We start from the raw sequence: 15,035 nt of genomic DNA, 5'->3' as shown, positions 1-15,035 counted from the left end.
CTTCACCTCTAGCGCCAAGGTTCGATTCCCGAAAGGGGATGCGCTTCCCGATTCATTTTACCCTCGCATCCACTTGGTTTGAGACGTATGAAAAAATATGAGGTTAACACAGAAAGACAGGTCACCAATTGAAGCTTTATGAATAATGTATACTTTATCAATGATTGATTTGGTAAAGCCATACTCAGTGTATTCATTAGATGAACGGTAAAAAAGTAAGAGCGAGGGGAGGGTGACTTATTGAGGCACGCAGGCAAAACCACAATAGCACGCGGGCTCGATGTACTGTAGTGCGCGTCAACTCGATCTGAATTGCACGATCACATTCGAAAAAATATATCTTTTCAAGTTCTATTTAGTCCATATGTGTCAAACTCAAGGCCTGCGGGTCACATCTGGCCCGGCATGTAATTATATCCGGCCCGCGAGATAATTTTATATATTATTGTTATTAATGGCCCGGGGATATGAAGCGCTGGTAACACAACGAACTACAGATCCCATAATGCAGCGCTTCAGCTGCCTTGCCGAACACTTACCGCGTTAATCAAGTCTAGCTTATGATGCTGCAAGTTATTGCGAAGCTAGCCCACACGATGCCAAAGAGAAAAGTTGATTCTGAAAATAGAGCCTTTAAAAACCGATGGGAGGCTGAGTATATGTTTACTGACATTGCCGGTAAACCCGCGTGTCTCATTTGTGGAGCTAATGTGGCTGTAAGTACAGAATTTAATCTAAGACGGCACTATGACACAAAACATCAGGATAACCTGAAAGACCTGAATGCAATGCAGAAGATACAGAAAGTAGAAGAGTTAAAGAAGAATCTGACACTTCAGCAGACGTTTTACCCGTGCAAAATCACAAAGTGATTTCAAGTGAAGCTGCTTTTATGGGAGACACAAATGCACCAGTGCAACTTGCCCCACTTTCCCTGTTGCCAAGTAATGTTGAACCAAGTCGGCACTACGGTGTTCCCAAATACGCACTTTGCTCATAAACTGAGCACACTGCGCACTGAGTTCGCCCGGCGCTTTGGTGACTTTGAAGAACAAAAAAGAATTTTGAGTTGTTTCACAACCCATTTGCAGTCGATGTGGAAACTGCACCTGTGCAGATTCAGATGGAGGTGATTGAGCTGCAGTGTAATGGCACACTGAAGGCAAAGTACGATACTGCAGGGCCCGCACAGTTTATTCACTCCATTCCCAGAAATGCTCCAGCTCGTCTACATGCGGCTCGAACCTTGTGCATGTTTGGTAGCACATATCTGTGTGAGAAGCTCTTCTCAGTGATGAAGACTAACAAAACAGCACACAGGAGTCGCCTCACTGATGAGCACCTGCAGTCCATCCTGAGAATCTCCACAACACAGAACCTCACACCAAACATAAAGAACTTCTTGCCAAAAAAAGATGCCAGATGTCCAGCTCTGATAAAATGACATAAGAGCAAAGACAACTGAATGATTTGATTTGTTATTGCTGAAAAGAACACATTTTATTTATATTTCCAGGTTTTGTTATGCAGCATGTTCATATTTGAATTTGTATAATTTTGACAGGATATATTTTTATGGAGAGCAAAATATTTTGGGATATTTAAAATTTAAGTTTATTTTTTATATAAAATTACATAAGAGTAAAGAAATTTGAATGTTTGTTCTTTTAACGTTTACTTTATTTCTAACTTGTATAATTTAGACAGGATATATTTTTATGGAGAGCAAAATATTATAAATTATTTAAGGTTTGAGTTGATTTATTCCGGAATAATATTCCTGCCTGTTTTTATTCATATTTATGTTCAAAAAAGTAAAGTTTTAAAAGTTTAGTTTTAGTGTGTTCAATAAATGTTTATCCTGTTCGGCCCGCGACCTAATATGTGTTTTGGATTTTGGCCCCTGTGCAATTGAGTTTGACACCCTGATTTAGTCGACACAAATATCTTTGGTTGGAATGTAAGGCGAATTTACTCTTTACATTTGTATGGAAGAAAAATTTATGCAGTGATGCCTATATTTAACTTACATTCCTACCAAAGACATTTCTGTCGACTAAATAAAAATTCCTTCTATTTGAAATTTAAATAGAACTTGAACAGATACGATAGATCATAATATCCACACAGACTTGTACGTAAGAGCGGAAGTCATCCGTTTTAACAAACAGTGTATCGCACTGATACGAAATAGCCTGCCCATTTAATTATTTAGGAATGGATAAATAAATTAAGATTTTGTACAAATAATGTTTTCATTTTTCTTCTTTGATGGATTCTGCCACGCCCAGCAACAGTTGCTCGCACCCCAAAGAGTGTATATATATATATATATATATATATATATATATATATATATATATACAGTATATATATGTGTATGTGTGTGTATACAGTATGCATATATGTAGATATGTATGTATATGTATATATATGTTTATATATGTGTGTGTATGTATATATATTTATGTATTTGTGTGTATATATGTGTGTGTGCATATATATGTGTATATGTATATATGTATGGATATGTATATATATATATGTTTATATGTGTGTGTATATATATATATATATATATATATATATATATACAGTATATATATATATATATATATATATATATATGACAGCAACACTCATCACTCACAACAGTGACAAAACAATTACATTGACAATCATGTTATGTTATTTTCAAAATGTTTCCTTTTCTTTTTCATTACTTCTTTAACACACTCCTTCTCCGCTGCGAAGCGCGGGTATTTTGCTAGTTATTATTATTCATGTGGTGCATTCGTAGAGCTAGAGCTCTCACAGTGAAGGAGTCTGGAGTTTGTGTCTGGGTTTTCCTACATGGAATTTGAATGTTCTCCCAAGGTGCTGCAGTTTCCTCCCATAGTCTGAGCACATGCAGGTTAGATAGATTGGCATTGCTAAAGTGTCACTAACATATCTGTGTTTGCATGTGCATGAATGTGTTTGCCCTGAGATGGATTGGTGCCCTGTCTAGGGATTGTTCCTGCCTTATGCCTAATGCTGCTCCAGTTGTCCAGCAACCCTATCCTGGATAAGTGGGCTAGGGTTGCATGTATGCCTATAATGTCTTTTTAGTTCTTGTCTCTTTATTTGTATGCTGCATGCTTGCTCAATTTTATCTCCCACTGATGCACACATGTATGATATTAATATATGAGAAGTAGGTAATACTGTATCTTTGCAAAATAACAAAATATCCTTCCATAAAGAATATAAGCAATTGTGTGACTTTTTCAATTATTATTGTTCAGTAGCCTATACAACAGAGGCAGAAATACACATCTAGTAATCAACATTCAGTATTAATAATGATGCTTGGACTTTCTGAGGTAAATCCATGTCCCCGGCCATAAAAAGTGCTGTGGAGGAAGATGAGCAGTGAAGTGAAGTATATAGTCTTTTTACCTTATTAAAATGACAAGGATAGGCTGTTTAGCAATAACTATTGTGGCATTTTCAGGAAATTTTCTTCCCTGGACCGTTTGAAGGCTGCCCTTTGGCTTACAGCGGGGTCACAAATTTGGAGCCTGGAAGTTTAAATCTACTGGGGTCCATGGCCACTGCCAGGGGGCACCTGGACATTTGCAGGACCCTGTTTGGCAGCACTTCTGCTACACCAGGAAGTACTACAGGAAGAAGGTCCTTGGGAACCTGGAGTCATTCTGGGTGCTATATAAAAGGGGCCAGTCGCCACTACTCAATGGCCAGAGTCAGAAGGAAGAAGGATAAAGTCTGTGAGGAGGAGTGGAGGCAATAAAGACTGTGCTCTGCAGATTTATACTGTGCTGTTTGCTCTGCACATTGCAAAGGAAGCGCCCCCATGTATAAATAAAGGTGTGCTGTGTGGGAATTTGTGTCTCAGACTGTCTGTGTCATGGTTAGGGCGGCTGTACATGCCCCGAACTTCACAACATGTAATCTTGAGATACGGATGAATATTCAACAACATTTTTGACATGAAAAAGTTTTAAGGCTTTTGTTCAGAATGGGACCCATCAGTTCCCTTATAAAAAGCAAGGGTTAGTAATTTTTAAAAATGTGTCATTCAATTTAGAAGGCAATTATATGTGGCAAACTAATACATACTACAACTGTGAAAAAAATAACTTTGATTTAGAAAATGTCAAACTTACTGTTTAAAGTTTGGTAACCCCTGGGCCATGTTATTTGATTAATTTGTGCAGAGTTGTGATCTGTCATAATGTTATTTTGTATTGTTTCCATATAAAAGGAATTTCATCCTGATTTGAATTCTGTGATATTCCTAAGTTATTCCAGAAGGAAAGTGTCTACATTCATCTGCTCAACACTGAATTCACTGTTAGGCAGGAAAAAAAACACATTACAATATTCTCCTTTACAAAAATACACATATAATTAATTTTATGCTGAGAAAAAGAATACAGTAAACCTTTACGTAACAGCACTTACACCACAGAGGTATACAAAAACATATTCAAAGTGTGATGGTAATTATGATTTATCTTCGCAAAAGACCACTGACAAGTGGTAGTAGGTGCATATGGTATCATTTGAATAGCTGCAGCCAGACCGAAGAGTGGAGCCAATATAACCTTTTAAACAATTTTCAATAAGCTCTGTTTTTAAAATCATACAGAAGTAGCCAAGAATATTTTGGAGGTAGATGTGTCAATTACTAAGGAGAGAACACTGTTACTATGTAAAATTGTAATTTTCACTATGGTCTTGTTTGTTATCCTTGAGCCAACAGGTAACTGTATACAACTTAAGCTGAACCTGCAAATCTATTGCCTGGAACCTAGGTCTTCCCTACAACAACTTATCATTCTACTGTTGCCAGCAGGGAAATATAGTCAAGGGTATGATTAATACTGGAGAGTAATAGATAAAGCCAACAAGTTCAAATAAATGCTATTATCCTTTTTTGGAAATGAAGTGTCCAACTCAGAAGAAGAAAAACTGTGACCCTCAGCTGCAACCTCACAACCTTCTCTCACTCCCACATCTGGTCTCACTATATATGCTGTACAATGGACTAAGAAAGCATTCAGATGGCTTTATTTTCTGCACATTTTACTGTGTTGTACATTCAATATTAAATAGATAAATTTGCCATCTTAGCCCATCAATCTACACCCAATAACCCATAAAGTCAAAACATGTTTTAATAAATATTTGCAAATGTATTAAACCTTAAAAAATTAAACTCTCAATTATATTCAGACCATCTACTGTGGCACTCAAATTGTAGTCAGGTGCATCCTGTTTGCTTTAATTATTCTTAAGATGTGTCTAGAAATGGAGTCCACCAGAGGTAAACTGAAGTGACTGGACTTACTGTAGATTAAAAAGGCAAAACCAAGCCTTAAGTCCAAAGAACTCTCTGTAGGCCTCCACTATAAAATTGTGGTGATTCATAGATCAGAACAATGGTATAAAACCATTGTAAAGCTTTGTATGTTCCCAAGAGCACAGTGGCCTCAGTGTTTATGAAACGGAAGGAGTCTGGAATCACCAGGGGCCTCATGTATAAACGGTGCGTACGCACAGAAATGTTGCGTAAGAACTTTTCCACGTTCAAATCGCGATGTATAAAACCTGCACTTGGCGTAAAGCCACGCACTTTTCCACGGTACCTCATGCCTTGTCGTACGCAAGTTCTCCGCTCGGTTTTGCAAACTGGCAGCACCTAGCGTCAAAGCAGTGCTACTGTTCTTGTGTGGTTACTGTTTATTTTCATGACGCGGCTTTATAAATACACTGAAACTAACCGCATATTGTTTATTAGTGTAATGCATCTGATTGTAATTAACTCGTAACAATATAATGGTCCAGGGAACAGCCATAGTATTCCAAATGCCATAACTGCTTTAGCGTTGTTACTCTCACTGCACCTTCTTCTTCTTCTTCTTCTTTCAGCTCCTCCCGTTAGGAGTTGCCACAGCGGATCATCTTTTTCCATATTTCTCTCACTGCACCACTCGGAGTATTTATATCACTGTATCTGAGTGTGAATCACAGCAGCAGCTGATCGGAAAGAGAATTATCGGTATACAGCATCAGGCACACGCTACCTCAGCCACGGCAAAACGTTTTAAAGCCTTTCCTGTACAGACCTCGCGGTTCAAAACAGTTTAATCCCAAGAACTTTAAATGCAGCCAATCAAGTGCTCCTTGTGGAACTGTTTGTACTTAGAAGTACAATCACCCCACTGTAAACTTGCACTACAGTTATAATATCTCACAACCTGGGCCACTTTATAAAGCGCGTATTTACATATGATGACGATATCATTTTTAAGGTGAAATGCAGCAAAATATGTTTGTTAAATTATACAGATAAAACTTTAACTTCATTTAAATAATCTATATTCTTCACTGGGAGTGTCTTTAAGGATAGAATAATTAAACATGTACTACGACGATATTTCAATGTTCTTTAAACGTTTTGAAGAATCGGTGCTAAGCTTACAGATGGCTTAATGTCTATTACAGAGCTGATTGTATGGCGATCAGTTACTTGGGGAAAGAAAAGCACTGACTGCAGTGACGGCTACGCCAATATATATTAAATATAAAACAGAAAGAGAAAAAAACAACACATCTAAAAACGCAGCGACAAATTTCGGCAAAAGTTAAATGCTTGTGTCATGAGCACGAGGCGGCTAGTTTTTGCAACATACGTGGCCATCCACCGTGAATGACATTGGCGGGTGAAGGAGCCACCGATTCTTCCTCTGCCCAGTGCCACCACAAGCTTAGAGCCGCCCCTGAGTACTGCTGCAATAAATTATTTCATCGAAGTGAAACATGTTTAATAACGTGCTTTAACTCCTATCATCATGAAAATGACATCACGTATACATCTCAGTATTTTAGTTATTCAGAGAGCTGTAATATCAGGAATGTAATGGACTCTGTGTCCAGTTGGAGGAAGAGAGCCGGTTTAAGAAGCAAGTAGTGATTCACACACATAGAGCACATAGAAAATCAAATACAAAACAAAGCATTTAACGTGCTACTTTAATTATGATGTGATTTTAGAAACTGGTTAATTAAACAATTTTAAGATGAATTTTATGATGTTCTACTTTAATGACAAAATAAACTACGTGATTAAAGTGGAAATGTCGAGATTGAAGTGGACATTTCGTGCTTTTTCCCCACCGTGTGGCTTTTTCTCTGTACCCTAATAAGCTTTCATATGACACTCAGACAGTGGGCTTACAACTCGGCTTTCCATGGCGACTTTGATATGTGACTTCTTTTTTATTTCCGGCACTGTGCGATTTGTGAATGTGAGCTTTCATGTTTCTCCAACACACTATGCCACTCGATCAACTTCCTTTTGTTGATTATACCACGGCTTATTTGAACAAATAGTATGTTTTTCCTTTGCCTTCACTTGGTTTTCTCTGAAATTCTTATGTTTCCCCCCGTGCTTTTCCCATTGTCTTTTCACAGACGGCTGCGCTTAAGGGCGATTTATATTGATTTGCATATTCAAATAGGCGTAATTCTGGGAGGAGCTGGGGCGTTACATAATGCACGTGCACGAGCGTTAGTTTTCACGCTGATCGGGATTTATGTAGCGGAAGAACGTGGAAGTTGGAGTACGCACAGATTCCTGCATCTGGATTTTTCTGTGCGTAAGCACATTTCGGCTTTTGTGCTTACGCCATGTTATAGTGCAAGTTCTACGCACGGCGTTATACATGAGGCCCCAGGACTTTCCTAGAGTTGGCCATCCAGAAAATTTGAGTAACTGGGCAAGAAAGGCCTTGGTCAGGGAAGTGATCAAGAACCAAATGATAACTGCAATAGAGATTTAAAAATCCTCTGCTGAGATAGATAGATAGATAGATAGATAGATAGATAGATAGATAGATAGATAGATAGATAGATAGATAGATAGATAGATAGATAGATAGATACTTTATTAATCCCAAGGGGAAATTCACATACTCCAGCAGCAGCATACTGATAAAAAACAATATTAAATTGAAGAGTGATAAAAACAGACAATAACTTTGTATAATGTTAACGTTAACATTTACCCCTGCGGGTAGAACTGAAGAGTCGTATAGCGTGGGGGAGGAACGATCTCCTCAGTCTGTCAGTGGAGCAGGACAGTGACAGCAGACTGGACAAGAAGAAAGAGATGATTGTTGACTTCATGAAAGCCCATGCTGATCACACCCTATTTTACATTAAGGCCTCTCAAAAGGAATTGGTCAAGAGCACCAAATTCCTTGATGTGCACCTGTCAGCTGACCTTACTCGGTTAATTAACACCAACTCCATAGTAAAGAAGGAGAAGCAGCATCTCCACATCCTTCAGTAGCTATGGAAAGCAATACAACCTCCCCCCATTTTCACCAGACTCTATAGGGGTACCTATATGGGGGCAGTGTCTACGACTCAGAGTTCTACAATGGAAAGTGCACATAGCATAAAAGATCATTGGGACCTCACTCTCCTCCATTAAAGACATCTTTATTAAGATTCATCTAGAAAGCATACAACATTGTGGAGGACCTCCCCCACCCAATTTTATGGTTTCTTTATCCAACTTCCATCTGATAGAAGGTTCTGTAGTATTCCACCTGCCAGGTTCTACAACAGCTTCTACCCCTTAGCTGTGCAGACTGCCCTCAAATCTGCCCCTAGTAGTTTATTTACATACAGTACAATTGTTACATTTGTTACTGCTTTTATTGTTATTATTAGTTGTTATTATTTGTTACTACTTATTTATTTATTACAATTTATTTCAAATTATTACTATCTACTCATTTACCATGTATTTGTTTATTTGTTTTTTAATTTATAGTATATTTAATCAGTTGCTGTGGTCCTGGGGAACATTACTTCATACCATTGTATATTGCAATAATGGGTATAGGTGGAAAAACAATAAAGCCACTTTACTTAACTTGACCTGACCATAGACTACATTAGGCCAAGTTATAGTTACATCAAGTTGCAGTACTTAAAAAAGAGTGGATACACCAGTCCGACAAAAAGTGGTATTGAAAAGCTTTATAAGCTTTGCAAAGCATTATAAGAAGTCACAGGGTTTACTTTGAAAAGTAAAGCATTTAGTTTTACTGGTGTATATTTTAACAGATGAGGCTTAAAATCTTTTGATCATCCCTTAAGAAAATCATCTTCACTTTTCTGTTCATTTATTTGTAACAGAATGTTTCTTCATTCTGTAGCATAACTGTTTCTTTCTCTGTCATACCATGTCTTATTCAGTTTATAAATACTCTACACATTTCATCCAAGAGAAGCTGTCATGAGGTGACAAGTCAAAGAAGATCTAAATAGGTACATACTTTTTAGACAAGAACTGTTTCATTAAATAGACCATATTCTAATAAATCTCAAAAAAAAATAGTTTATTGGTTAAAAATTTAAATTGAACCACTTACCAAATGAACATAAGGCACAAAGTATCCTAGGACTGCAAATGCCACCCCAAATGCCCAGACTCTGTAGGTGTATATGTGGAACACACTGATATTAAAATGGTTCTTTAACTTCTCAAGGCATCTCTTGCCCATGTTTGATTCATCATTAGAAAGGTTTTGTGCTTTAGGTAGCAATGGATGAAATGTAAGGGACAGAAGTGCTTGGATTATCATAAATAGGCTAAGTATCTGGAAGGTAACACTGAGTCCAAGAGCATTTCCTGTTTTTTTCAAGAGAAAAGGCAGTGCAATAGAGAACACACTGCTGCCTGCTGTCACAATGCCATTTGCTAATCCCAGGTTTTGACGGAAGTAGTGGCCTAGGATGACCAATGATGGCTGGAAAGCAAAAGAAGATCCACAACCAAATAAGATGCCATAGGTGAAATACAGCATTCCCAAGGAACTGTTTGAAAAGGAAAAAAATAATAATACTTATAATAAAGAATAATGGTCACATAACAGACACATTTTGTAATATACATTATTAAGGTAAAAATAATAAAAATTCATAAGTAACAATATTACTTTCATCATAAGTGTTCAAGATATTGCCATCATGTTAGATTTTAGGTTGTCATAACATCCTCAACACTTTTGAGAATGGATTATTTTAATCTTAAATAGACTAAAAAGGAATTTGTGTCTGTTTGGGGTTTATTTTTTTTTGACACATACCAACAGTGTTTTTTTGGAATATCTCATATTGTATAAAAATTCTACAAAATTAATACTTGGAGACAGAAAAAAATCCTTGGCTTTATAACAAAAAAACTGAAAATCAAGGTTGATTTTTTATTCTTAAAAGGTTTAAAAGTGCTCTCCTTAATACCTGTACTATCTAAAATCAACCATTGAGTGGGCTAAGCTAATTAAATTCTAATTATTATGTTTAGTAAAGAAGAAAGTTGCATGCTGTAAGGCCTTGGAGAACAACCTCTTATATTTGAAGCAGAAACCCTAACAACTCAATGAGATATTGGGAGAATATAATTATTAACTAGCAAGAGAAGCTTAATAGACAGATTGGTCACTTCTTATTAGTAAAACCTATGTTCTGTTATAAGATATAAGGACAAGCATAACTAGAAGTTATTGATAACGTGGGAAGTAACAGGTGCTCAGACATGTTTCATTTTTTTATTTTGAATGACAGAAAAAAATAGGAAATAGAGCGAGCTAACAGAATTATGATCAGAGAGCTAACCAAGCTCAAAACAAAACACAGTCACAGTTAATTGGTCAAAACCAAAATGTTAAACTGATTATAACAAAATCAAATTATGATAGACCTAGAAAAAAACATTTCATGCAGTCTGAGAAAAACAGTATAATGCTAGCATATCTGTGGCCTCTGCAGTATAACCATTATTGAAATAGGTTGAGCCTTTCAAATCAAATTAATTTTATTTTTGGCCTCATAATTCCAGTGACTATGCTTTGCTTATTTTGTGATGTAGCAAAAAGTTGTTATGAATACCTGAGAAACGAAGGACAACAGAAAAGATGTTCCAACACTTTCTTTATTTCGTACATCTATTAAGATGGCTATTGCACATTTGTTGAGAATTTGTAGTCTGCTCATAGAGAGAAAATCTGATTACTATGGTGAAAATGTAAAAAAAAAAAAAGATTTCATACTGATTTTTTTTAAGTATCCCTCTTTACCTGATCATTTAGTGAAGTTATACTTTTAACTGAATACTTTCTTTTTAGTTAACACTGTAAATTGGTAGACTATTTCAAAAATATGCACAAAAATGCTCTGGATATCACAAATTTATTTTATTGGTAGCACCTCTACAAAAGCATTCTTTTGGTGTCTCTGCCATATGCACTATACATATAGGTACTTAAAAATACTGAGCACTATGTAAAATTACAGATAGGTATTACTAAATCTCATTTAAATTACAAGGTACAAAACAGCTGTTTTCAGCTTCTTCATGACATAAAGTGCTTATGTAATTATGAAAGAATGAATTCTACAGTAACACACTGACAGGATGTGATGTCAATATAGAATAGGTAACCTAAATTATAATTTTCCTACAAAATCTTTGTGTTCAGTATTGATTTGCCATCAATCTTGGATGAAGTAAAATAGTTATATTCTATTGTATAATTCTTGTTATGTTTTATTGTTGAAGTAAACTATATTACTTGGTCATTTAAATTACAAAAGGTATTTTTACATAATAAACATTAGCATACTGCAGTGGGCTTGTGCCCTGCCTGGGGTTTGCTCCTGGCTTGCACCCTGTCCTGGCTGGGATTGGCTCCAGTAGACCCCCTTGACCCTGTGTTAGGATATAGCATGTTGGACAATGACTGACTGACTGACTATGGCATAGGGCACTGTAAGTTGCAGGTAGCATCCTTGCTATAATTTTTTTTTAGAATCTAGATTTAATTTCATTCCCTATATATACAACACTTCTGTATTTCACTTTTGAAAACGTTATTGTGACATTTTGTTAAGGAATACTCTTCTGTAACTGCAGATGACCCTCCAGCCCTATACATTATTGTATATAAACTACAGGTAAAATTCTGTTACAATGAACTCCCAGGGACCTACAAAATATTTCATTGTAACGAAATATTTATTGTAATAAGATTCTGTATTTGTTACTATAGTGCTTTCTTTAACTTGTGTCCAGGCGTTTGAATTCTTTTCAATAGCTTCTTTAATGTTAATTTTAATCTCCTCCGGCCTACAAGTTTTGCTGACAAAAATATTTCTCAACATTTCCTTGCCATAATACACTTTCAGGGTGCGAATGATGCCCAAATCCAATGGCTGAAGCACTGCTGTGCAATTGGGTGGGAGGAATTCAACATAAACATTATCTAAATGTGTGTCATGCTGTGGGCAGCACAGTTATCAATCATAAGCCGCATCATCTTCTTCTTCATATTGTGAGGTTTCTGAACACTTTTGGGATCACACTCACTCCCCACCCAATGGGAACGACACGCTGAAGTGCATCCTGAAGAGCAATTGCAGCGTTTGTGGAAGATTGTTTGTCTGTTGCTGGGGCAGGGCAATAGGAGGCTCACAGCGCTGCAGTGAAGCACCACAGAAGCAAATCATAAAAGATTGGGGTTGCGCTATAAGTTCCTGTCTTGCACCCCAAAAGACGAGGCTTAGTCTCAGTACTTTAGCAAAACCAGCTTTATTCAGCTTGAAACAGGAATGGCACAATTATTTATTGTAGCGTGATCTGCCACTCTGCTATACACAGACACAGCAGTCAGGCAGGGTTGTGGCCAGGTCAGTGACCAAGTAATCCTGTTATCTGTATTTAAAATTTACGTGCTCCTAACCTTGAATCACCCATCGAGATCTTTTCTGTTTACTTTGGCAGAGAGACGCTGCATATCTGTGAGCCTGCTGTTGCCCAGTACAGATGCGGAGATCGCACTTCAGGACGCTCTTCGGCATGCTGTCTAGTTGGGGGAGGTCCCAAGAGAGTTTACAAACCTCACATTTTATTGAATGAGTGCCACATTAATAGGAATGTATGTTGAATGAGCATCACTGAACCACATTAAAAACTGCTTTTTCGACGTGTTCAAATGCAACAGTTCACATACGTTTGCAACCTAAGATTTTTCTTCTTTTTTTGCTCTGTCTTTCAAGAAAGTTGATAGTGTCGATGCCAAAATTCTGAATTCACTGGCAACGTCTTTTTTCTTTTTGCTGCAATCGAAATCTGCAAAAAGTTTTTTTTCTAATATGAGCTGTTATTGTTTTTCCGTGTCTGCCATTTCTATAGGAGGGTGACAATGAGTTAAATTCCAATGGATGTTTTTCAAATGTTGACGAGCAATAAGCAAAAGGTATCACTGAAAACCGCAGGAAACAAAAAAGGCAAAAAAAACCAAAAACAGTATGAGGAAAGTTCGAAGAAAGAAAAAAAAAATGACAATGTTTCTGTTTGGGGGATCATTGTGCACAACTGAGCGGCAACCACAGAACTAACTGTTCTGTGGATGATTCATTCAGGCATTTCAAGGCCTTTTAGGAACTTCGTTGTAATGAAAATATCTGCTGAATGTACTTCGTAGTAATGAGATTTCTATAGACTCGTGTCATATGAGGAAGCTGTCGGGACCATAAAAATACTTTGTTGTAATGAAAATTTCGTTGTAAAGATAGTCGTTGTATTGGAATTTTACCTGTATATACTGTATGCTTTAGCAAATGCTGACAACAATGAACAACTGTTTAGTCTGAGTTTTGATCTTATATTAATTAATAACAGATATTTGGCATATACCCAAATAAAATGCAAATGAGTCTGGACATTTTTTTCCTTCTGCTATAATGACATAAATGACATAATGCTCTTCAGGGTTAATTTAAGCTTTCAGTGTAGTAAATGGGAAGAATCCCAACAGTAAAGGTAAAAGTGGTACATTTCCTCTTCCTTGAAAAATCGTCTTTTTAGACAGTAGAAACATTTGTATTTCATTACAATTTTTATATACTAATTAATGTATTTATAAAATGCCACATGACAGCAACCAAGAGAGAAAAATAAAAATGAAGATGAAGTAAAGTGAGTCATGACACATTTGAAGATCTTTTATCAAATTACAGATATCAGATATGTTATTTTAAGATATTTTAAATACAATTTCAGATATTACAAAATGTTTTCTTGAAATGCCTCCTCCATGTATTTTGAGATATGACCTTAATATATTAACATATCTTAACAAAAACTGTAAAATTACCCATGTTTTCAATATAATTTCCAATTGAATAGAGAGCTATTTTAAGATATTTTGAGTTACATTTAGGATATCTCAGAATAGTCTAGATGTTATTTCAAGATATTTTAAAATGCATTTCAGATATCTTGACATTCTCACAAATTTAAAATATTTAAAACACATCTTTAACTCTTTAAGGTTAATTTTCTTCTATGTTAACATACTGTAGGTTTCTGCTCCTTTTGAATCATTTTAAGCTGTGCTTCAACGTACTTTGAATTTTATTTTAAGATGCATGAATATTATTTTCAGCTATCTAAAATACAACCAAATGTATTTCAAATGCACTTCCTACCCATTTTGAGATAACTGAAATGCATTTCAATATATCCAAAAATAACTTGTTGTGCATTTTGAGACATTTGAAATGCATTGTAAGATGAGAAGTCTTATTGAAAGAAACATAAATTGATTTTCAGATATTTCAGATATTTTAAAATGCAAACAAACTCAATATGATATATCCCAAAATGTCTTGAAGTCTACAGGATATTTTTTTGAGATAGATAAAAATATACCTAAGATATCTTGAAGTGCACATGAGCTACCTCAAAATGCATTTTAGATACCTTATCATTTAAAGGATCTTATTTTGCAATATCTCAAATTAGTGTTTCATCTATCTGAAAAGCTAAAATGCATTTTAACACATATGAAATTCATTTACAGATATCTGTAAATATGAATCTTGTCTGTCGTGATATTGTAGCCCAAAAGCTTTACTAGTGAAAGTAACAATGTTAAACAAAATTAAAA

At 36.0% G+C, this 15,035-nt stretch overlaps 1 protein-coding gene across 4 annotated transcripts in view; it reads right to left on the bottom strand.

The window, feature by feature from the left end:
- slc16a2 (solute carrier family 16 member 2) overlaps positions 1-15,035 on the bottom strand; it is a 181,192-nt gene that overhangs the window by 85,615 nt on the left and 80,542 nt on the right. For all 4 annotated transcript variants that reach the window (XM_039765758.1, XM_039765761.1, XM_039765762.1 and 1 more), the window contains one exon: positions 9,456-9,900. In XM_039765758.1, the coding sequence (XP_039621692.1) occupies positions 9,456-9,900 (445 nt within the window). The remainder of the gene's footprint in view (positions 1-9,455; positions 9,901-15,035) is intronic.

This window comes from Polypterus senegalus, chromosome 10, assembly GCF_016835505.1.
Source record: "Polypterus senegalus isolate Bchr_013 chromosome 10, ASM1683550v1, whole genome shotgun sequence".
NCBI classification, from domain to species: Eukaryota; Metazoa; Chordata; class Cladistia; order Polypteriformes; family Polypteridae; genus Polypterus; species Polypterus senegalus.
The sequence above is the reverse complement of the archived record's forward strand: the minus strand, read 5'-3'. Positions and strand labels throughout refer to the sequence as shown.